Source organism: Scyliorhinus canicula, chromosome 11 (assembly GCF_902713615.1).
Source record: "Scyliorhinus canicula chromosome 11, sScyCan1.1, whole genome shotgun sequence".
Taxonomy (NCBI): Eukaryota; Metazoa; Chordata; class Chondrichthyes; order Carcharhiniformes; family Scyliorhinidae; genus Scyliorhinus; species Scyliorhinus canicula.
In genome coordinates this window covers 31,739,517-31,764,907 of record NC_052156.1, presented here as the reverse complement: position 1 = coordinate 31,764,907, position 25,391 = coordinate 31,739,517, and the positions used below count along the sequence as shown (strand labels likewise).

The following is a 25,391-nucleotide window of genomic DNA, read 5'->3' as shown; positions in this document are numbered from 1 at the left end:
AACTGAGTCGTTGAACAATTTGCCAGGCGGCAGCACAAAGTTCGCGGATGGGAATTATTTCAAACTTGCAGTTTGGAGAAATCCTACCAGGGTGCGACTTCATTCTCCAGCTCGGTTAACGGGTTACGCACAATGAGGTGGGGCCCACCGTGAGCTGCATGAAGTTTGACTCAATCCATTGTAGTCAAACACCCTTGGCTTCCTGTCACATTTTACCCCTGCAGCCGGATGCATAAAGGGGTTGAAAGATCGGCGAAGGGGTGGGGGACCGGGAAATTGCCCTTTTAAATGCATTTCCTTCAATTAAGTGTAGCGAGCTGGTGAAAGGCACGTTGAAGGCGGTACGTGTGATGAACATTGAGCTCAGCTGGACGGCATGCGGCTGTGGCCAAATCTCCAGCCACCCGCTCACTCACTCACTCAGTGCAAAACAAACAATGGCGGAAAGCAGCTGGGGGAAGGCGCTTGGCGTTTACCTCACAGCTCAGGGGAGGCGGTGATCTGATTTGTCGCGGACACAGGACGGACTCTGGTGCACGGCGTCTCCTCGCCATGGAAGGCGCAGCGGAGAACCCGAACCGAGCCGTGGAATACCTCAAAGAGCTGAATAAAATAATCGAGACCCAGCAAGAGTTGCTGGAGAATCAGAAGAAGCGCATCGAGGAGCTGGAGCAGCAAGTGGCCGAGTTGTGGAAGGAGAATGCCTCACTCAAAGAGGAGCACCAGCGGCATCTGGCCACTTGCCGCTTGCAGAGCACCAACTACACGCCTCTAGCATCAATTAAAGAGGACTTAAAGCAAGAAAAGTAAGATCTGCTGATACTCTACTCCAGATTCTGTATCCAATATAATTACATTTGCCAAGTGTTACCCCCTTATCCCGAAACTAAGATTGCATTTTTTTTGCGCATCTTTACGGGCTGCTTTAAGATTGCAAGTTGTTAATCTGAAGTGTGCAGGCATCTCGTGATACACGAACAACCGTTATTCCTGTAAAGTATAGGCTTTCGTTCATGTGCTGCAGAAATAGTCAGCAAGAGGCGAACTATATTTGTTGTTTTTAAAAAAATATATACATATTCCAAAGCGGGAAAAAGCAAACTAGCAGGGACGGAATAGCTTGGACTGATTCAAGTTGCATGAGGGCAGCTAGAAGAGAGTCTGATAAATTAGGGGACTTCTCCAGAGAGCCTATCCTTTTGCGGGTTTTGGATGATGATTGGGGGGGGGGGGTAATTTTAATACATCTCTAGTAATTCCAGGAACTGAGTAATCATCTGACCGTGCCTATTGCTTCTTGAGTTTTATGATCATTTCGGAAGCAGCTGCAGAAAGTGAAGCTACTGCGTTTTGTCACAGGGGCTGCTGTTTTCATTCATTTAGTGGCGTAGCCCGATAATAGTGCCTGTCTGGAGATCCTTTTAACACCAACGAAAACTTATTTTTATAAACAAATCGTGGTGGAGACCAGCAAAATTTTGAGTGTGAATTGAAGTTGATGATTTTTTTTTGTGTGTGCGCGCGATCAGTCTGAAAAGTAAGATTCATAATTCCTCTTCTCTCTTCCCGCCCCCCCCCCCCCACAAAAAAAGAACCCCCAACAAACAATCGTGAGTCAAAATTCTACTTGACGTTTAAGAATCGTCCATCCTCAGGCTGCCCAACCACTCCTCTTTTACCCCCCCCCCCCCTTTACACAGGTCGATAGAGAGAAAATAACTTCAACATTCACAACAGCATATATCTGGCGTCCCCTACCTCTGGTGTTTTAGCCTAACGCGGTGAGGTATTTAGAGGGGATTATGTTAGAAATGCAAGGGGACCATAAACCGAACGAATGTCGGGTCCTGAGGTGAGCCGGCAGCAACACAGTCTCACTACTTTGGGGAAACATTTCAACCACAAAAATCGAACGATTTTTGTTTATTGAAGAGCGCTAACAGCGGACTTTCTGCGCGAATAATAATGCGCGTTGTCAGAAATGAAGTAGGAATGCTGCTTCAGTGAAACCACTATGCTACCCGTCAACATCTGTGGTATCTTGCCACTCTGATAAGTCGATTTGTTTAATCCATAATCCACGATATATTTAGTATCTAAACTCCCAGAGATGGCCTTGACTTTTCCGACACTTTCCCCTGCCTCCGGGCGTGGAGGATGCCCTTGTATATTTATCTGAAATGCTTTCGCGGTTTTGCCTATTTCGATAATGTAAATAACTATTGAATTGCGCTTGTGTTTGGGCGAATGAAATAACAAGGTGTCAGTGACCTCATAACTGCTGAAGATTTACTGTGGAATGATTTATCCCAGCCCGTTTAAACACACCCAGACTCTCTCTTTTATTTTTGAATGGTAAAATGTTCCAAAGAGAAGTTTCGCCCTTGTTTCACAATCGTATTCCCCAGTGACAGCTTTTATTCCTTTGAAACCCTGGTATTTCTTTTAATTAAAGTGAGCCCGCAGAAATATTATTTCTCCTTGGCTGAGGCCAAAACATGGTATGATTTCAAGAAGCATTCCATGTAGCATTTGGGACGAAGGGGATAAAAGGATATTGGGGGGAGGGGACGGGATCAGGCTATAGAGTTGGATAATCAGCCATGATAATGAATGACGGAGCAGGCTCGAAGGGCCGAACGTTTTTATGTTTCACTTTTTTTTTCTAAGGGGAAATTTTAACTCCAGTTGTCTTATCAACTGCCCACGTAGAACCGAAAGGAAAGGTAGCTGGTGCATGTCTAAGCACAAGCAGAACATGTCCCGCGGGTGCAGGGTGATCGAGATCTACACATGACAGCAGAGAAAATGCCACTGGAGCTGTAACCAGGAGTACAAGTTGAAGCGAGCAATGCAAAATGCTGATATGAAACTTGGAGTGGTGGGTGCGGGCGGGGGGGGGGGGGGGGGGGGGGGGGGTCAGAGAAAATATACCTGCGCCCAAATAAATGTGATCAGAATTTATCAATGCAGCAAGTTCAATTTATATTATCCTCAAAAAAAATAAAACGCCCAATGGGCTTTGTGGCAAGCGTTAGCTTCAATATCCTCTCCCATCAAGGCTGAAGGCGGGTTCGGTTACTTGTCTGTTGGGGTTACAGGGCTACATTTATTTTTGTTGTGATTGGCTCTTTATTCGCTGATGACGTTGCTAATTGTTTCATTGTGTTGGTGTGCACCCCCTCCCCTGTGCTGATTGTCACTCGGGTCTGATTTGGAGTCCACGGGGAGAGTTGGTCAGCACTCCGCAGCTGGGAGTGTTGTCCCTTTCCGCCCTCAGGCAGGCAGCGGGCGGGAAGGTGTCGCGGCAGGCCAGCGTGAGGCAGGGCTCGTGTCCCTGACAGCTTCTCCACAAGCCGGGGGGAGGGAGTGGCGCCACTGGGATCTCTGCACCCTTCCCAAGTTCTCTCCCCCCTCTCTCGTCGTGCAGGAGGTTTGAGCCACCGTGTGGCCCACCTGAGATTTTATTTTATGTCTTGTCTGGACCCTTCAGTAGGCATCAGAAAATGGGCGGGATGGTGTGTGGAGGAGGTTGTTAGTTTGGACGTCTTTTTAAAAAAAAAATACCACAACGTGGTCCTTTTCTCATCCCAACAAAAATCTCGAAAATAAGCAAAATACTGCAGATGCTGGAATCTGAAACAAGAGCCGGAAAATGCTAGAAACCACCCCCCCCCCCCCCCCCCCCCCCAGCAGGTCTGGCAGCATCTGTAGAGAGAGAAAGCATTAGAGTTAACGTTTCCATTTGACCCAACAAGCCAATCCTTTAACCAAATCACAAAAGCTAAAATACTGCAGATGCCGGAAAGAACTCAGCAGGCTTGGCAGCATCTGCGGCGAGGAGAGTGAAATAGTGAATGTTTTCGAGTCAATTTATTTAAATGAGCCAGGGCTATCCCTTTTCCCCTTGCATTCTCTTGCCCCAGAAACACATTGCAGTGTTCAAATACAGTCCCAAGCAATTTTCTGGCTGGCTTATTACATGAGACTTCCTGATTTAAGATTTCACATGGTTCATGCATGCTTTGCCTTTTAACCCACATCCACATACACAACACACACATCTTTGGGTAGTAGCTTGCTCTATATCTTACCAGTGAAATATTCATTTAGGTACTACATCCAGTTATGGTCTGAAGCAGGAATAAAATAAACAAAATGAGCTTTTCCTTTTTAGTATCTGAAAATGTCTATGTTGCGATGTGATGCCAGTTTATATCATCATGTAGCTTCAGGCTCATAAGTGTTAAATGACTGGGAGAGAAAACTGAACACGAGGCGTTGTTACATTACTGATTTTTAAACCGGATTTTAGGAGCTAATAAAAATATACTGTTGAGTGTATCTTTTGTATATTTCAGTGGAAAGCTTGAGTTTTGAAAGATGACTTTGAGAAGAGGGAACATGTTTTAAAAGAAAAACAATCCTTGACTAAGATCATTTCTGTATTGTATTTCCTTGAATATGTCTGACTCATGTAAAGTTGTGATCTGAGACAATTTTCTGCATTTGTTGAGGGGAAAAAAATCAATACGCAAGGTGTAGAGAGATGGTATTTAGTTTCATGGGAAGTCAGGTTGCCATTGGTTTGGTGTTGGTTTTTGAAAATTAATTCATTCATAGGACATGGACATCACTGGCTAGGCCAGCATTTATTACCCATCTCTAATTTCCCATGAGAAGGTGGTGGTGAACTGCCGCCTTGCTGTTGCAGTCCATGTGGTGTAGGTACATCAACGGTGCTCTTGGGGAGGGAGTTCCAGGATTTATGATCGATTGACTTGAAGGAATGGTGACTTATTTCCAAGTCAGCATAGCAAGTGGCTTGGAGGGCTATGTTCCTATGTATCTGCTGCCCTTGTCCTTTTAGGCAGCACCTTCCAAACCCACCACCATCTAAGAAGGCTTGGTTTGTTCCTGCAGTGCATTGTATAGATGGTGTACACAGCTGCCAATGCATTGGTGGTGGAAGAAATGTGAATGTTTGTGGATGGGGTGCCAATCAGGCTGCTTTTTCCTGGATGATGCCAATCTTGTGTTGTCGGAGCTGCACTCATCCAGGCGGTTGTAGAATATTCCATCACGCTCTTGAGTTGTGCCTATGTAGGTGTGGACAGGCTTTGGGAAGTCGGGAGGATTCCTAGCCTCTGACCTGCCACAGTAATTATATGGCCAGTCCAGATCAATTTCTCGTCAATATTAACCCCAGGATGTTGATAGTGAGGGATTCAGTGGTGGTAATGTCAAAAGGCAATGGTTAGATTCTCTGGTTGGAGATGGTCATTATGTGGCACTAGCATGTCATGAATGTTACTTGCCACTTGCTAGCCCAAGCCTGGAAATTGTCCAAGTCTCACTGCATTTGCACATGGATTGCTTCAGAATTGGAGAAGCTGCAAATTATACTGAATATTGTGCAATAATCAGCAAACATCCCTACTTCTGACCTTATGAAAGGAAGGCCATTGAAGCAGCTGAAGATGGTTCGACCTGGGACATGATACTGAGCAACCCCTGCAGTGATGTCCTGGAACTAAGATGGTTGACCATCAAAAATAACCACAACTAACTTCCTTTTGTATTACTCCAACCATCAGTTTTCTCCCTGATTACTTTGACTTCAGTTTTGTTAGGGCTCTTGATGCTATACTCAATCAAGTACTGCTTTGATGTGGAGTGCAGTTACTCTCACCTCACTGCTGCAGTTCAACTCTTTTTTTTTCCATAGACATAGAACAGCACAGAACAGGCCCTTCGGCCCTCGATGTTGTGCCGAGCAATGATCACCCTACTCAAACCCACGTATCCACCCTATACCCGTAACCCAACAACCCCCCCTTAACCTTACTTTTTAGGACACTACGGGCAATTTAGCATTGCCAATCCACCTAACCCGCACATCTTTGGACTGTGGGAGGAAACCGGAGGAGACCCACGCACACACGGGAAGGACGTGCAGACTCCGCACAGACAGTGACCCAGCCAGGAATCGAACCTGGGACCCTGGAGCTGTGAAGCATTTATGCTAGCTACTGTGCTGCCCTCTTGTTTGAACCAAGGCTGTAATGAGGTCAGGAGCTGAGTGATCCTGGTGGAATCCAAACTGAGTGTCCGTGAGCAGGTTATTGCTGAGTAAGTGCCACTTGATAGCACTGCTGATGACCTCTTCTGTCATTTTACTGATTGAGAGTAGACTGATGGGGCAGCAATTGGCTGGGTTTGATTTGTCCTGCTTTTTGTGTATAGGTCATACCTGGACAATGTTCCACATTATCAGACCGATGCAAATTTGTAGCTGCACTGGAACAGCTTGGCTAGGGATGTGGCAAGTTCTGAAGCATATGTCTTCAGTACTATTGATGGAATATTGTCAGAGCCCATAGCCTTTGCACTATCCAATGTCTTCAGCCGTTTCCTAATACAGTGTGGAGTGTATTGAATTGGCTGAAGACTAGAATCATAGAATTTACAATACAGAAGGAGGCCATTCGGCCCATCGAGTCTGCACCAGCCAAAAGATTACCCCACCCAAGCCCAGACCTCCACCCTCCCCCCGTAACCCAGTAACTTCTGTCATGTGAGAGTACCTTTTAAGAAATGGGTGTTTATTAAATAGCTGTAGTGGATGTACCTTTAAGAAGTCAGTTTATGGAATAGCTGCAGTAATGTCAGTGCAGGTGGAGCTTTCACTTTGGCTTTGAACAAAAGCTGGTGTGTCTGTGGGTGTTTAATTTCATTTTGAGAATGAAGAGCTGCAGTGAAAGCCAGCAGATGTGCATGGATATCTTCAAGTTCAAGAGTGTTCATTTGGGTAATTTAAAAGTAATAACTGCTCTCAGTAGAGAATTTAAATCTGATGTGTTAAAAATGGTTTTTTTGGATGTTGCAAGGAAAGATTAAGGGTTACTTATAGAATATTGTATCAGTGGGGATGATTGGTGTTGATAGTTGCTAATGTGGGTTTATAAAGTGTTAACTGTTTTCATAAATAAACATTGTTTTAATTTAAAAGAACTTTAAAGCTCTGCACCACACCTGTAAAGTAGGCATGTGTGCTCCCCATAACCACAATCTATTTTTTTTTTTAAAATTTAGATTACCCAATTATTTTTTCCATTAAGGGGCAATTTTAGCGTGGCCAATCCACCTACTCTGCACATTTTTGGGTTGTGGGGGCGAAACCCATGCAGACACTGAGAGAATGTGCAAACTCCACACGGACAGTGACCCAGAGCCGGGATCGAACCTGGGACCTCAGCGCCGTGAGGCGGTTGTGCTAACCACTAGGCCACCGTGCTGCCCTATAACCACAATCTATTAAAAGTTGTGGGTCAGATGAACTCCATGATACACTTTGGGGTTCTCTAAACCCTGGCCCATAACACTCCACCTAACCTTTTTGGACTCCTGAGGGCAATTTAGCATGGCCAAACCATCTTTCTGACTGGGAGGAAACCGGAGCACACGAAGGAAACTTACGCAGACATGGGGAGAACGTGCGGACTCCGCACAGTCAGTGATCCAAGCCAGGAATCAAACCTGGGACCCTGGAGCTGTGAAGCAACTGTGCAACCACTGTGCTACCCACAGTATATATGATACTGGGAACCCCTGGAGGAGGAAGAGATGGATCATTCACTCAGCATTGCTGGCTGATTGTTGCAAATGCAACTTTTGCACTGATGCGCTGGACTCTCCCATCATTGAGGATGGATATTGGTGGAGCCACCTCCTACAGTGTTTAATTGTCTACCACCTGTCCCGACTGGATGTAGCAGAACTGCTGGTAGTGGAATCACTTGCTGCTTATGCTGTATGACACACAAGTAGTCCTGTATTGTAGCTTCACCAGGTTGACGCACTGTTTTTAGGTTTGACTGGTGCTACCCCTGGCATGTGCTCCTGCACTCTTTATTGACTCAGGGTTGATTCTCTGTCTTGGTGATGAGAGCAGAGTGCGGGATATGGCGGGCCCGGTTACAGATTGTGGCTGAGTACAAGTCTGCTGTTGCTGATGTCCCACAATGCCTCGTTGCCCAGTCTTGAGTTGCTGGATATGTGAAATTTCTCTCACCTTAGCATGGTGGTCACTTCTACTAATACCACGATGGACCGATGCATCTGTGGTAAGCAAGTTGGTCCAGATGAGGTCAAGTATGTTTTTCCCTCTTGGCTCCCCGCCATCCACTGCAGACCCAATCCAGCAGCTCTGTCTGTAGTGGTGATAGTGAGCTACTTGTGATAGAGTACATTCTACACCCTTGCTACCCTCAGTGCTTCTCTCCTAAGTGGTGTTCAACATGGACAAGGACTGATTCATCAGCTGATGCCGGAGTCTATGTTGAGGACACCCTCCTGACTATATCACTGTGCCGTCACCTCTTCTGGGACACGACATATCCAGGGATGATGGTGTCTGGTAAGGTTCTGCCAGGCTGTTGCTTGATCAGTTTGTGAGACAGCTCTCCCAATTTTGTCCCCAGATGTTAGTAAGGAGGACTTTTGTAGAATCGACAGGGCTGTTATCATTCCCGGGGTGTAGATCGATGCTGGGTGGTCCATCTGGTTTTATTCTTTTCAGACTTTTTAGCATTTGTCAACCACGTTTCTGTGGGTCTGGAGTCATATGTATGCCAGACCACGGGCAACTGATTTACTTCCCTAAAGGGCATTCTTGCACCAGGTGGGTTTCCTATAACAATAGACAATGATTTTGAGGACGTTATTAGACTTGATTCCAGATTTTTATTGACTTAAAATTTAATTGTCTGTGGTGGGATTTGAATTCAGGTCGAAAGAGCATTACCCTGGATCTCTAGATGACTGGCCCAGTGATTTTACCACTACACCACCATCCAAAGGTTACGTTTAGTTGTTTGTCCAGTCCAAATATTTTTTTTCAGTGGTTTAAGTATGTTTGAGGCATCCTAAATAGTTTCTGTTGCAGATAGCTATTGAGGTTGAACAATTCCACCAACCGTTGAGCGATTTTGTTGTTCACATCTCTTTGGTGTGATCAATAAATAGTCTGACTATTGAAAGCGAGTCTTTTTAATCAAAGAAACCTGTTTCATGTTCAAAGAAAAATGTACCTGTTTGGACAACCATCTGACTGGTTGAAGTGTCTAGTTTGAGTGGAGTTGAATCTCAGGAGGCTCCCTTGGAGATCTTTGGCCTGTGCCATTTCACCAGGCAAACGGTTTAAAGGTAATTGGAGTGACCTTCTAAAGGCTCTTTTAGAATGGATCCTGTAGCAAGAGGAATATTGCACTGCTAGTTTCTTGTGTGCTTTGCTTCTGTGTAATCTCATTTGTAAACATTCAGCTGCTACTGTTACATGCTTAAAAATTATACTGTCTCCTCATCTTTGGAAGCAATAGAACAATGTAGTAGGTGACCAATATAGTCTCCACTGTGCAATTAAAACAATAATAGTGCTGTGAATTCTCTCATTTCCACCATGCCTTAGTTGCAGATTTTCTTGAAGAAACGGTCTTGACATTTTACATTTTACACACACTGCAGTATCTCAAGAGCTTGTATTAGCATTTCATACGAGACTCCATCGGCCTCTAAAAGAGAACTTTCCTCAGGTTGTTAAAGAAACATAGAAAATAGAAGCAGGAGGAGGCCATTTTTCCCTTCAAGCCTTCTCTGCCATTCATTATGATCATGGCTGATCATCAAGTTCAATACCCTGATCCTGCATTTCTCCCCCATATTCCTTGATCCCTTTAGCCCCATGAAATATCTCTAATTCGTTCTTGAAATTGCACAATGTTTTGGCCTCAACTACTTGCTGTGGCAGCGAATTCCACAGATTCACACTCACTCTGGGTGAAGAAATTTCCCCTCACCTCAGTCCTAAAAGGTTTACCCCTTATTATCCTCAAACTATGATCCCTAAGGGCAGCACAGTGGCACAATGGTTAGCACTGCTGCCTCACAGCACAGTCAATCCGGGGTTCGATCCCGGCCCTGGGTAACATCTGTGTGGAGTTGCACATTCTCCCCGTGTCTGCATGGGTTTCACTCTCACAACCCAAAGATGTGCAGAGTATGTGGATTGGCCATACTAAATTGCCCCTTAATTGGGGAAAAAGCCCCTAATTCTGGACCCTACCGCCATCAGGAACTTTCTTTCTGAATCTACCCTGTCTAACCCTGTTCGAATGTTTCTATGAGAACCCCTCTCACTCTTCTAAACTCCAATGAATATAATCCTAACCGACTTGGATTCTCTTCATATGACAGTCTTGTCATCCCAAGAATGAGCCTGGTAAACCTTCGTTGTCCTCCCTCCATAGCAAAAACATCCCTCCTCAGAAAAGGACACAAAAACTGCACACAATACTTTGGCTGTGGCCTCTCTAATACCCAACACAATTGCAGTAAAACATCTCTTTCTGTACTCAAATCCTCTTGCTATGAAGGCCAACATATCATTTGCCTTTTTTACTGCACAGGGACACCTCTCGCTCTCTACACCCATTCAAATAATCTGCCTTCCTATTTCGGCGACCAAAGCGGATAACCTCACATTTATCCACATTATACTGCATCTGCCATGCATGTGCCAACTCCTCTCAGCTTGTCCAAATACTGCTATGTGCTTTAACTTTATATACAAATCTGCTATGTGACACCTTGTCAAAAGCCTTCTGAAAGTCTAAATAAACCACATCCACTGGTTCTCTCTGGTCAACTCTACTAGTTACATCTTCAAAGAATTCTAGTAGATTTATCAAGCATGATTGTCCTGTTTTACATTCATGCTGACTTTGTCTAATTAAGTCACTAGTTTCCAAATGCATTGCGATGAAATCCTTGATAATGGACTCTAGAAACTTCCCTTCCATTGATGTTAGGCTCACTGGTATTTAGAAAATTGATACTTCTGTAAATGGCTAGTTTAGCTAATGAACATCAAAGGTTGATGAATATGGATGATCCTTTTCTTCCCTCAACCACACAGCATCTATGGGCTACTCTTGTAGCATTTAGCCATGCCAAGAGTACTTGCTATACAAGAGTTAGGTGCTGGCCATTTTGGGTTGTGTTGGTTTAAACGTGGATGTAGCAGAAAGAATTGGGTGCAACGTTACGTATTTCTGACATCGACTGATTCATGCTTGGATTGTGCTTAAATCCAATTTTTAATCCTCTGGCAAATTTACTTTCCCTCACAATCTCCCTGTCTGTCTCCACCTTTTTTTATTTCTTTAGCACCATACCTGGTTGAGACTTTTCATTGAAAGTTTGATGACTTTTAAGGCACCAAAATCGGGTCAAGTGTTGGATCTTTCACCCTCGGGCTCATCCAAAAATCTGTTCCACATCCTCACCTGTGTTCAGATTCTTGCATTGTCTCATCCCTTTCTATCGTTGTCTCATCCCTTACAACCGCTCACCAACTCTACATTCCTCCAACTCTGATTTCTTGTGCATCGTCCACTTCTTTCACTCCATCACTGGCAGCTGTGCCTTTTGCAGTATAGACTTCTCTAAGCGTCTGTTTCTTCACCTCCGTCATCGATATTTTTAAGACTCCCATTTTAAAACCTGTATCTTCAACCAAGCTTTTTGGTCATCTATTCTAATACCTTCATCACAAATACTTTGCATGCCAGAATTGATTTTTGTTGTCCCACATCTACTTGCATCATGGTGTAGATCAAGTGATGTAACAACCCATTCCACTTTAAAAGTTAAAAAAAAAATTTAAAGTACGTAATTATTTTTCTTTTCCAATTAAGGGGCAATTTAGTGTTGCCAATCCACCTAACCTTCACATCTTTGAATTGTGGGGGTGAAAGCCACGCAGACACGGGGAGAATGTGCAAACTCCACATGGACAGTGACCCAGGGCCGGGATTTGAACCCGGGTCCTCAGTTCCGTAGTCCCAGTGCTAACCACTGTGCCACATGTCGTCCTACAACCCATTCATCTTGACATGCAAGTCCATAATCTTTCACATGTGCCCTCAAGTCTGTTTATCAATATTTTGGAAAACACATATGACATGACAAAAATACCTGTCTGTCATTGTGAGAACGGCAAACTTGAAGAGCAGTTCTGCTTGAATTCCCCAGTACAGCCTGCCCTGGTGTCCTATTCTTATGTATTTAAGTAGTATATTTCTACTGGTGGAACATGACATGATCTGTAGTGAGTGTTTGCACAGGGTTTTGTTTGTCTATTCCATCTTCGACTTTATGAAGTAACATCTCCAGAATAAACATTGCATTGGTTTTGAGAAAACTCAAGTGTGTGGCATCTCCATACTTTTCTCTTTGCGGCAATTTTAAAAATATAACCATTATGATAAAAATAATAAGATGCCGCACTTCTGTATTTGGATTATTTTGCATGACTTTTATTTATTCTTTGGTGTTATCACCATCTTGCAGTCTTTAGACCAGACTGCCCTGCAACTTTTCTAACTAGACTTATTGCCTTTTCCTCTTTATCTCCCATGTTCATAACCCAAGACGGGACCTTTTCTGACTGCTGGGCAAAGAGTTCCCCCCAGCATAATGGGATGCAATTTGTTCAGCCATTGTTTGCAGGTTTTGGGGGAATACCAAAACATGTTCATTAGCATCTGACAACCTTTTGGTTTGGTGTGTTTTATAGAATGTGTGAGCAGACACTCCTTGAAGCTACAAACCTGAGGTATAACTTTGTTCCCCAATGTTTGTTCACCTCACGAGGAGAAAGGCTAGAAAAAAAATAAAACATTTACATTAGAAAATAATTTTCTGACAGTTCAGGTCTGTATGTTCTCCAGCATGATTTACAAATCTGCAGCATTTTTTGTTGTTGTTGACTTTCTCTCTTCCCCCCCCCCCCCCCCCTTCTCTCCAACCTGCTGGATTTGTCGATGGTTATAATTTTAAAATGGTTTCAGTTTGTTTATAATGTGATCTCTTCCTGCATAAGAGTATTTAAGGGCTATAGCATATAACCAGTTTCTATTTGCTATTTCTTTCAAGACCTATTTAAGGGCTATAGCATACAACCAGTTTCTATTTGCTATTTCTTTCAAGACCTATTTAAGGGCTATAGCATACAACCAGTTTCTATTTGCTATTTCTTGCAAGACTTTCTTTTTAAAACAAGACCATCACTAAATTCCAGGTATTGATGGGAACATTTCTAGTTTGCTTAATAACTCAAGGTTTTGGCATAGCTCAATTCTCACTGTGGGGAACTGTGATAAGCCTTCCTGGAAATGACATCAGTGTCGATGGTAGGTCAAGTAGATGAACATTATTTTAAATAATCAAAGCCTTCCAAACAATTTTATAGTTGTATTCCTCAGCATATTGTTATGTGGAGAGGTGTTTTCAGAACCCCAAAATGTATCATGGAGTTCAACCAATCCCCACCTTTAATGGATTGTTGCTTTTGAAGCACACTGCTTGTTTCCCAGGTGTAGTATTACAATTATGGACACGTGGTTTTTAAAACAAAACAATGTTTATTCCATGAACTCAAATTAACCTTTTAAATAAACATTGGATCTCTTAACACCCTTTACTTCAAAGATAACCCCAAAAATAATACAACACCACCCAATCCTGCAAACTGTTCCTTTAAACATCCAAAAGACTTAACTAATCCTTCAAACAGAAGCACATTAGATTTATATTCAACACTGAGACCTTTTTACAATTCTGATTTCACTAAAGGATTAAGAGATAGTCCTTCATGGCAGAGATCACCAGCAATGCAGCTCACAGCCACCCCCAAGCTTTCTTCAAACTGAAACTAAAACTCCCAGAAAGCAGAAGTGAGCTCGGCTCTTTCACCCCCCCCCCCCCCCCCCCCCCGTGACATCACTTCAGTAATATGATCAGCTTCACTTCTTAAAGGTACATTTCTTAAACATCCAATTCTTAAAGGCATTCTCACATGACAATATTATTTTGTTCCATCTTTTCAGTATTTGGTATTATCCTTCAGCTACAATTTGGGCACCTGATTTTATATCTTGCCGTGCTACGAGTTGCTGATTTTTTTTTTCAGTCCCTACTTCTTCCATAGCTGCATATGAATGTGATTCATTCTAATTTGTTTAGCATAGGCATGGAAGTATTTTAAGGGTATAATTGTTACTTATGACTCCTTCATGCTGGAATTATCTGAATTCCAATGCTCCTTTCTAATTGGTAACATCTTTACGCTGGTTTCTTGTCTTAAAGGATCTACAGTCAAAGAGAACCAGAACAGTCTTCGTCCCATTTTTTAAAGACCTCCCAGTTACTCCTTTAACATGTCTGGCCAATCTCTCTGATTCCAACAGTTCAACTGACTCCCCATTCCTCAGGAATGAAAAATATTTCTCCAGTTGTCATCAATCTTCAGCTTTTGTTTTTGCAAAGGTGCTTCAGTCATTCATTTGGGACACACTGCATGCCCTCTGATCCTCCAACTTTTATCCTTTTAGCTATTAATCAGATTATAGTTTTTTTGAGGAAACATTATCTGTGATCGAGTCATAAAGCACAGAAAAGCCCATGGCGTCTGCACTGGTCAACTACCCAACCATTCAAATCCCCATTTTCTAGCACTTGGCCCATAGCCTTGTATGACCTGTGTATATGCATCCCAAGATCCCTCTGATCCTTGGTGCTTCCCTGGGTCCTGCTGTTCATTGTGTTTGTCCTGCCCAGGTGCATTACCTCACGCTTATCCGGATTGAATTCCATTTGCTACTGGTCAGCTGGTCTCTATCCTCCTGTAATTGAAGGCTATCCTCCTCACTATTTACAATTTTCGTATCATCCGCAAACTTGCTGATTAACCTTCCTACATTCGTATCTAAATCATTTGTAAAGCGCAAACATCAAGGGCCCCATCACTGATGCCTGTGGAACCCCCCTGGAACCAGGATTCCAGTCAGAAAAACACCCCTCGGCAGCATGGTGGCGCAGTGGGTTAGCCCTGCTGTCTCACGGCGCCGAGGTCCCAGGTTCGATCCCGGCTCTGGGTCACTGTCCGTGTGGAGTTTGCACATTCTCCCTGTGTTTGCGTGGGTTTCACCCCCACAACCCAAAGATGTGCAGGGCAGGTGGATTGGCCACTCTAAATTGCCCCTTAATTGGGTATTCTAAATTTAAAAAAACAAAAAAAAAAAACACCCTTTGACCACCACCCTCTGCTTCCTGCCACTCAGCCAATTTTAGATCCAATTTGCGAAATTTTCTTGGATCCAATGGGCTCTTACATTTGCTACCGGTCTCCCATGTGGGACCTTATCAAAAGCCTTGCTGCAAACATGTAACGCAGTGAGTGTTCCTTTTGCCCTTAACTTGCTATGAAATATGCTTAGCAGCTGGAAAACACAACTACTTTGGCAAAGACTTTGCCTTGCATAACATGGTGCAGTATGAAGTCTCCAATAACCAGGGCATGCTGCCTTATCTTTCTGCCTTGACTTTTTTTTGACTGAATATTGGCTTATTTTCACTTTTTGTTGAGCCAGCTAAAAGCATCAGATGAGCTATTGTGGGCTGGAAACTGTCAAGGTCATTGGGGATTGAGAATGTAGTGGGGTCATAGGGGATTGAGAATGTAGTGGGGAAAGTAACAAAGCAATTCAATTGAGCGCCGTGTATATGTTGGACAGATCAAAGGACAAAGACACGTCTGCTGATTGCCTGAAAATTCATGAATGCTGTAAATCCTTTCACATCCTTTATCTGCTTCAGTAAAGACAATCTGCAGGAGAGAAGCAACTTTGCATTAAAAGCAAGTGGAAGAATTGTTGCTTTTTTCTCTAACACGCTACCCAGAGTAAATTTAAGCATATACATATGCACTTCATATGGCTGAGTTTCCTTTCTCTGCTGCTCCTGGTATTGGTATCCTGCAGCCCTAAAGAAGGGGTATGAGGTGACCTGTCCTCTGCAGGCAAAAGGAACATGTCCAGGCATTGTGCCTTTATTGAATTAAACAAAAGCATGGGGGACAGTAGTTCCATGGTGTGTTCTCCATGGCAATGCCTCATCCAATCAACATATCTTTGACAGTATATATTATTTTCAGCAACACTGAAGGGGAGAGGGGAAATAAAACAAAAGCACAAACTTCCCTCAAAAAATAGTGCTCTCCCTAATTCCCACAACCACAATTTTCCACACTAAAGCAAATGCTTTCCTTCTTGTAACTTTTAGCAAGGTTATTGCGATGAAGAAAACTAAATTATAGTTCTGATTGGTGGGATATTACAGGCAAGATGGTTGCTTGCTTATTCGTGGATACGCAGATACCCTTGCCATTTGTCTTGGCATGGGTAGGTTAGGGTACTGTGGTGTTTTACAGCTGCTAGTCTAGATTTAAGGCTGCTGCTCAATTCTCTGTGGGAATTTGGGAATTCAGAACATTATAGCTGCCCTTAAATTACTAGAGAATTGCATGTCAGCATTCTGCTGGAAAGTTTCAAGCTCTCGTTTGGAATCCAAAATCTGTTTTGTTTTTCCATCTACAACAATATATATGGCTGTTAGTACATATGTTAGCAATTCTCCCATGAACGTACTTGCAATCAATTAAATGATGAGCTGTTTTATTAGAACAGGAATGCTAAACAGTGCAATGCACAAGATAATTTGCCGCTGAAATAGATTATTCTGCCAGGTTAGGCCATGCTAAATTGCCCCTTTGTGTCCAAAGGATGTTCAGGTTGGGTGGGGTTCTGAGGATGGGGTGGGGGAGTGCACCTAGGTGGGGTGGCTCTATCACCGGGTCAGTGCAGACTCGATGGACCGAATGGCCTCCTTCTGCACTGTAGGAATTCTACAATTCTCCGTTAGGGCTACAGTTGAATTTTAGATGCTGCTTCATTTCTTTAAGAATTTATTTATTTGGTCACATCTCAGTTTAAGGCTTCTGTTCCAAAATATTTAGCCACATGCAACTGTTTTGCATCTAACAGTAGGGCTTTCCCTCTGACGGTCAAATTAAGATTGCATAGTGTTCAGTTACATTCACAGCACCCCATACACTGAAGTAGTCTGTGCCAAAGAGCAAGAGAAATTCCTTTGACTATTGATTGGCCTGTAACATTCGTGCCACACAGATGCCAGGCAGTGACCATCTCCAAAAAATTGTGTCACCACTTTCCTAAGGTGGTGGATGGCATTTTCATTGTTGAATTCCCCTCCGACACATTTAGTGGGGTTTCCAGCACTGCAACCATGATTACCATTGAGGTCACAAGATGAGATTTGCAGCAATGGCTGCTGTATACAGCTCCAGACTGAAGACTAACAGCTACAAGGTCACTTTAAATCCTAGTGTTTTCCTTTTGAATGGAGGGCGTGGCCTAACAGATGCCTGTTTTGAGGTTTGATTGACAAATAGACATTGGACCACTGGAAAACGTGGCTGGAGAAGTAATAATAGGAAACCAAGAAATGGCCGATGAACTGAACAGTTACTTTGCATCAGTTTTCACGGTGGAAGACAATAGTGGGATGCCAGAGCTCCAGGAGAATCGGGGGGGGGGGGGGGGGGGGGGTCGGGGGCGGGGGCAGAGGCAGAGGTAGAGGTGAGTGCAGTGGCCATCACTAAGGAGAAGGTTCTGGGGAAACTGAAAATGTCTGAAGGTGGATAAGTCACCTGGACCGGATGGACTACATCCCCGTGTCCTAAAGGAGACAGATGAGGAAAATGTGGAGGCATTGGTGGTGATCTTTCAGGAATCACCTGGAGGCAGGAAGGGTCCCAGAGGACTGGAAAGTGGCTAATGTAACGCCACTGTTTAAGAAGGGAGGGAGGCAGAAGATGGGAAATTATAGGCCGGTTAGCCTGCTTTTGATCATTGGTAAGATTTTGGAGTCCGTTATTAAAGATGAGATTGCGGAGTACTTGGAAGTGCATGATAAAATAGGCCGAGACCATAAGACATAGGAGCAAAATTAAGCCACTTGGCCCATCGAGTCTGCTCCGCCATTTAACCATGGCTGATATTTTCTCATCCCCATCCTCCTGCCTTCTCCCCATAACCCCTGATCGCTTTATTAATCAAGAACCTATCTATCTCTGTCTTAAAGACACTCAATGATTTGGCCTCCACAGCCTTCTGTGGCAAAGAGTTCCACAGATTCACCACCCCCTGGCTGAAATAATTCCTCCTCATCTCTGTTTTAAAGGATCGTCCCTTTAATCTGAGATGGTGTCCTCTGGTTCTAGTTTTTCCTACAAGTGGAAACATCCTTTCCATGTCCACTCTATCCAGACCTCGCAGTATCTTGTACGTTTCAATAAGATCCCCTCTCATCCTTCTACACTCCAACGAGTACAGACCCAGAGTCCTCAACCGTTCCTCATACGACAAGTTCTTCATTCCAAGGATCATTCTTATGAACCTCCTCTGGACCCTTTCCAAGGCCAGCACATCCTTCCTTAGATATGGGGCCCAAAACTGCTCACAATACTCCAAATGGGGTCTGACCAGAGCCTTATACAGCCTCAGAAGTACATCCCTGGTCTTGTATTCTAGCCCTCTTGACATGAATGCTAACATTGCATTTGCCTTCTTAACTGCCGACTGAACCTGCACATTAACCTTAAGAGAACCGTGAACAAGGACTCCCCAAGTCCCTTTGTGCTTCTGCTTTCTGAAGCATTTCCCCATTTGAAAATAGTCTCTGCCTAGATTCCTCCTTCCAAAGTGCATAACCTCACATTTACCACATTGTATTTCGCTTGCCACTTGATTGCCCACTCTCCTTGCTTGTCCACGTCCGCATGGCTTTGTCAAAGGGAGGTCAAGTCTGACAAATCTGTGTGAGTTCTTTGAGGAAGTAACAAGGAAGTTAGACAAAGGAGAACCAGTGGACATGATTTATTTAGATTTCCAGAAGGCCTTTGACAAGGTGCCACATAGAAGACTGTTAAATAAGTTAAAAGCCCATGGTGTTGAGGGTTAAAAGCCCATGGTGTTGAGGGTAAGATCCTGGCATGGATAGAGGATTGGATGACTGGCAGAAGGCAGAGTGGGTTAAAGGGGTATTTTTCAGGGTGGCAGCCAGTGACTAGTGGTGTGTCTCAAGGGTCTGTGCTGAGACCACAACCTTTCACAATATACATTAATGATCTGGAAGAAGGGACTGAGGGCACTGTTGCTAATTTTGCAGATGATACAAAGATCTGTCGAGGGACAGGTAGTATTGAGGAAGCAAGGGGGCTGCAGAAGGATTTGGACAGGCTAGGAGAGTGGGCAATGAAGTGGCAAATGAAATACAATGTGGAAAAGTGTGAGGTTATGCACTTTGGAAGGAGGAATCTAGGCATAGACTATTTTCTAAATGGGGAACTGCTTTGGACAGCAGAAGCACAAAGGGACTTGGGAGTCCTTGTTCACGATTCTCTTAAGGTTAATGTGCAGGTTCAGTCGGCAGTTAAGGCGGCAAATGCAATGTTAGCATTCATGTCAAGAGGGCTAGAATACAAGACCAGGGATGTACTTCTGAGGCTGTATAAGGCTCTGGTCAGACCCCATTTGGAGTATTGTGAGCAGTTTTGGGCCCCGTATCTAAGGAAAGATGTGCTGGCCTTGGAAAAGGTCCAGAGGAGGTTCACCAGAATGATCCCTGGAATGAACAGCTTGATGTATGAAGAATGGTTGAGGACTCTGTCTGCACTTGTTGGAGTTTAGAAGGATAAGGGGGGATCTTATTGAAATTCACAGGATACTGCGAGGGCTGATAGAGTGGATGTGGGGCAGATGTTTCAACTCTCAGCAAAAACTAGTGCAGAGGACACCATCTCTGACTAAAGGGACAATCCTTTAAAACAAAGATGAGGAATTTCTTCAGCCAGAGGGTGGTGTATCTGTGGAACTCTTTGCTGCAGAAGGCTGTGGAGGCCAAATCATTCTGTGTCTTTAAGACAGAGATAGATACTTGATTAATAAATGGATCAGGGGTTATGGGGTGAAGGCAGGAGAATAGGGATGAGAAAAATATTAGCCGTGATTGAATGGCGGAGCAGACTCGATGGGCTGAGTGGCCTAATTCTGCTTCTATGTCTTCTGGTCTTATGAAAGCTACTGCAACAAAAAAAGCTGAGAAAAGAGAGGATTTTGAAAACCTGCAGTTTAAACACTTCCCACCATGTTCAATACCTGAAGCCACAACAATCGCCTCTCCCCCCACTCCACAACTCTTGTAAACCTCCCTGCCCGGCTGCCTAAGTTTTCCCCTCTGGGGTCACGTGATGCCTGGGCCATTAGAATTGGGTCATACTGAGAAGAAGTTGGGAGTGCTGTTCTAGAGGTGACCGTTGACCAGAAATCTTTTATTTATTTATTTTAAAAATAAATTTAGTGAACCCAATTATTTTTTCCAATTAAGGGGCAGTTTAACATGGCCAATCCACCTAATCTGCACATCTTTGGGTTGGGGGTGCCAAACCCACGCAGACACGGGGAGAATGTGCAAACTCCTCACAAATAGTGACCCAGGGCCGGGATTCGAACCCTGGTCCTCAGCGCCGTAGGCAGCAATGCTAGCCACTGTGCCACCGTGCTGCCCTCGTTGACCATAAATCTAACAGCAATGGCTACATGGGTGCTGTGGCTTCACAAGCAAGCCAGAGGCTATGTATTCTGAGGTATTTGACCCCCAAAGCCTTTCCACCATCTACAATGCCTCAACCAGGTGAGCAATCGAATACTGTCCACTTGACCTTGATGGGTTCAGTTTCTTTTTCTAATTTAGAGTACCCAATTCGTTTTTATTTTCCAATTAAGGGGCAATTTAGCACGTTAAATCCACCTACCCTGCACAACTTTTGGTTGTGGGGGCGAAACCCACGCAAATACGGGGAGAATGTGCAAACGCCACACGGACAGTGACCCAGAGCTGGGATTGAACCTGGGACCTCGGTGCCGTGAGACTGCAGCTCTAACCGGTGCAGTTTCAACAACAGTAAAGAAGCTGGGCGCCGGGCGCCATCAAGAATAAAGGATGGTCAGGGTGCAGCAGTTTTCCCAAGTTTCTTCGACAGCATCTTCTAATTCCATGACCTTGAATGACCAGGTTGGAAGGTGTTTTGTGACAGTGCCAATTGCAATTCCCCTTCAAGTTGCACATCATCCTGATTTTGAAATATATTCCAGCTGGGTAAGAATCCTGGGGCTCCCTACGTTAACAGTATATGAAGGGTTTTGATCCAGTGCTAGGAGACTTGATAACCAAAGGGCAATGATTTGAAGTAATTGGTAAGAGTCTAGGTGGGATGTATTCTTTTTAAATTCAGGGTGTTATGAGACAGGATTCTCCATTCCTGAGACTAGGTGTTGATGCTGGGGCAGGATTCGTGGACTTCTGCAACCGAACTGGCGCCGCACTTGGATCAATTCAGCGACCATTTGAGGGGCTAGCACTGGCGCCATGTGGCACATGACCGATTCCAATGAAATATTGTGTCTGATCTGCAAGTACGAGCCTTCCTGAAAAAACAGGTAGTGGCCTTTCCGACACTGCCGCGACTGAGGATGCAGGACAGAGTGGTCTCCGGCACCTGGGTGGGGGAGGGGAGGGTGTCGGATATCTACCAGGAACTACAGGAGGCAGAGGAAACCCCAGTGGAGGAGCTAGAGGGCAAGTGGGAGGAGGAGCTAGGTGAGGAGTTGGAAGTGGGTCTGTGGGCAGAGGTCCTGGGCAGGGTTAATTCCTCATCATGTGCCAGGCTCAGTCTAATTCAATTTAAGGTGGTCCATCGGGCACACATGACGGCAGTGAGAATCAGCAAGTTTTTTTTTGGGGTAGAAGACAGTTGTATGAGGCGCAAGGGCAGCCCTGCAAACCATGTCCACATGTTTTGGGCATGCCCGGAGCTTAGAGAGTTCTGGCAAGGGTTCGCGAGGGCAATGTTCAAGGTGCTTAACACACGGGTGGTGCTGAGTCCAGAGATAGCGATCTTTGGAGTGTCATAAGATCCGGGAGTTCAGGGGGCGAAAGAGGCCGACGTCTTGGCCTTTTGCCTCCCTAGTAGCCCGAAAACTGATTTTATTAATGTGGAGGGACTCGAAGCCCCCGAGTGTAAAGACTTGGGTTAACGACATGGCTGGGTTTCTCAGCCTCGCAAATAAAGTTTGCCTTAAGAGGCTCTACGCTAGGGTTCTTTCGGAGGAGGCAGCCGTTCGTCGACTTTCTCAGGGAAAATTAAAATGTCAGCTGCAGTAATCCGTGGGGGGGGGGGGGGGGGGGGGGGGGAGGGGGAGGGAGGGCGAAGGGAGGGCGAGTGCTTCATTGGGATGGTGTGGGAAGAGTGGGTCGCGTGAGGTAATGTCTAATTGTTATTGTATATTCTCTTTTTGCACTGTTAATGCTCGCTCCTGTTTGTTTTGTTATTATGGTTACTACTGTTTTATTATGAAAAATTCTGTAAAACCTTAATAAAAATACTTACTTTAAAAAAAAAAAGAAAAATGGTGTCTGATTCGTCTGGTCCGTGATTGACACTCAGGAGGCTGACGAGCTGCAGCCACATATATACACACTTAATTCGCCCCACACACCATCCGAGCCAACAAGATGGTAGTAGTTACGCTGGAACACGCTCATCCCATTGACGGGTTGGCTGGGGCTAGAGGACGCCTGGGGGTGGTAGCTGTGGCCTGGGGAGGTTGGGTAGCTGTGGCCTGGGAGTGGGGGGGCATGGCCAGGGAGGGGGGTGGCCTGTGGTGCCATACGACCTGTGGCACTAAGTTCACAGTGGGCAGTCAGCGGGAATGTGTATATAAAATGAAGGTGGAATTAATTAATTTTGAGTACTTATCTTTCCGCTCCTCACTGCAGTGTGATGCACAAAACTTTCAAGAGTGTGTATAGTGTGAGGCTTAGAAAATGGTTGCAAAAATAAACAACTATTTCTGTACTCTATTGCAATATTGTATCATTTTTTTTACACTGGTAAGTTAACATATTGGAATTTTATTTGGTACATTCATTTCGCATCCGTGAAATATCACCAGCAGCTATAGGGTAGTTTTTAAAAAAATTATCATGCTTGAAGCTGCTGTTTTTCGGCAAGCCCCAAATGATATTTGGATGTCACCTTATCTATAGTTTGCAGTTTGTAAACATCTTTCTTCATTTGTACTTTAGTCGGTAAGCATTGGCATGCAATTTGCCTAGGTTTCCATTTTTAGCTTGGCCTTCTAATTATTTTGTTTACAAATATCTAATTTCAACAAGATTTCTAGTTGCTGAGATTTTGCTCTTTCTATCATGGTTTTGATTTTTCTTTGCAAATCGTAGGACGGTTTAGTGTTTTTGTATAATCAAATGGTTGCAGGCTGATTATATAGTCTGAGTAAAGTTAATATGTTACTTTTTATCCAAAGCAAGATATCATTTAGAAACTGACTAATGTTTCATAAATTGGAGTTATTTAAAGACTTTTAAAAGTTATGCACAAGTAACATTTCATTACTGCACTTTAAATGTCTAATTAGTATTTTTTTCATCCCTGGATTCTTAAGTGGTTGCGATTATAATGATGATAAAATCAAGATTGACATTCTGATTCTGACAGTGTGCCGTAGTTTAGAATTTGTTGTCTTTCAAAGACTTTTAAACCAAGACCCTTTCTGACATTTTGGGCGAATACACCACAAAAACAGATTTTCTAGTTATTGTCACAATGCTGTTCATGTGAGCTTGAGTGCAAGTTGGTTACTGTGTGGAAAATACAGAAATATTATAACTGTGACTGCACTTCAAATGTGTTCTGAAGTTGTGAAATGTGCTAAAATTGTAAATCTTATTCATGACTTCTTGGGTAATTGCTTTCTCAAGTAGCGCGCAGTTAAATTACAGATAGTTGAAGTTTTCTAACTATTGAGATTTGAGTTTTTTTTTTGTATTTCATATGGAAATACCTTTGATTTATTCCTTGATGACTTCTCAACCGAATATGTTGTATTTTTATAATAAAATGCGCAATTACTCATAAGGGATTGTCTCAACATATTGCGGATTCATTAATTGAGACCAGGCAAAAGAGAACATTTATGCAAAAGTAGAAAACTTGACGACATCAGCAGTAGAACTGTGTGTGCTGCTCATGGGCCAGTGTGAAATTGAGTCTGGATCACATGTTGCACTTCCCTTCTAGTGATGGTCTGCTGCTATCCCTTCAAGGAATATTGCAACAAAACCCACAATAGAATTCACCATATCATTTTAATTTGACTGAATTGAATTTTTTAAACTCTCAGTAATTAAATCGGTACCTTGTAATTTAGATATGTAGCTTCAAAATTACTTTAGGCTGTAGGTTCCAATCTCTGAACAGATGATTTGTTAGCATAAGTTTGTTTATACCGGCCAACGATGACCACTTTTAATTTGTATAGCACCATTACTGCAATAAAGACAAGGGAGGAATTCCTGCACATTTGAGACAGAGTTGAGAAGAATATAAAGGTGGAGTATTATCTATAATTACTGGTCGAGAAGCTGATGTTTAGACGGAAGGAAACGGGAAGGGAAGGTGGTGCGTGCTGGGGGTGGGGAGGAAGGGTTACCCCTGTGCTTGTTGGGGTTCAGATATGTATTTCTCCGCGCGCCCCCCCCCCCCACACGTGTTAATGCAATGCCCTCTTATTCTTCGAAACTACAAGGAATATAAGCCTACTCTCTTCCACCTCTCTTAGGACAATCCTCTGTTACAGAAATCACTCTAGTGAACCTTTGTTACATTCTTCCTAATCTTCCTAATATCCTTCCTTGGGTAAGGGGACTAAAACTGTACTTTGTACTCCCAGGTATAAGCCTGCCCAATACAATTGCAGTAAAACATATTTCCTCTTTGTCTTTATTACGAATGGATTGGAGTATAATGTATTGCTTACTGTATGTGCATGTTCTCGTGTAAAACGATTTAAAATAAGAGCAGTTCCCGGTCTTTAGCCATTTAAACATCATTTGCTTTTCCGACTAGATTGTCATGTCTTTTTCAATTCACTTAACCAGTTTATTTATGGGCTGGGTTCCCCGGTTCACCAGCTACATGTTTCTCGGTGGCTTGCTGTTCACTGGCGGGTGGGATTCTTGAGTTCTGCCGCTTGTCAATGGGATTTTCCATGCACTGCCCCAAAGAGAATCCCAATGGTCGGAGAATTCCGGCCTATATCATTACTGTCTCTGTGTTTTTTGTATTTTGTAACATCAGCAAACCTGGATCCATTATATCTGGTTTTGGCAGCTAAGTCATTTGATGCAAATTAACGTTATGGAGAGATGGTGATCTGTGACTGAACTAGTCATCTCGAAGCTCTAGCCAATGCTCAGGAAACATTGTTGCTACAACAAATGCACTGCAGTGGTTCAAGAAGGCAGCTCACCACCACTCTCGAAGGCAATTA

The 25,391-nt window shown here is 43.8% G+C and overlaps 1 protein-coding gene across 3 annotated transcripts in view; it reads left to right on the top strand.

Moving 5' to 3' along the window:
• The first annotated feature begins 259 nt into the window (after positions 1-259).
• Positions 260-25,391, top strand: part of iqsec1b (IQ motif and Sec7 domain ArfGEF 1b) — a 577,194-nt gene continuing 552,062 nt past the window's right edge. For all 3 annotated transcript variants that reach the window (XM_038812711.1, XM_038812710.1, XM_038812716.1), the window contains exon 1: positions 260-806. In XM_038812711.1, the coding sequence (XP_038668639.1) occupies positions 553-806 (254 nt within the window). In that variant the 5' untranslated portion in view covers positions 260-552. The remainder of the gene's footprint in view (positions 807-25,391) is intronic.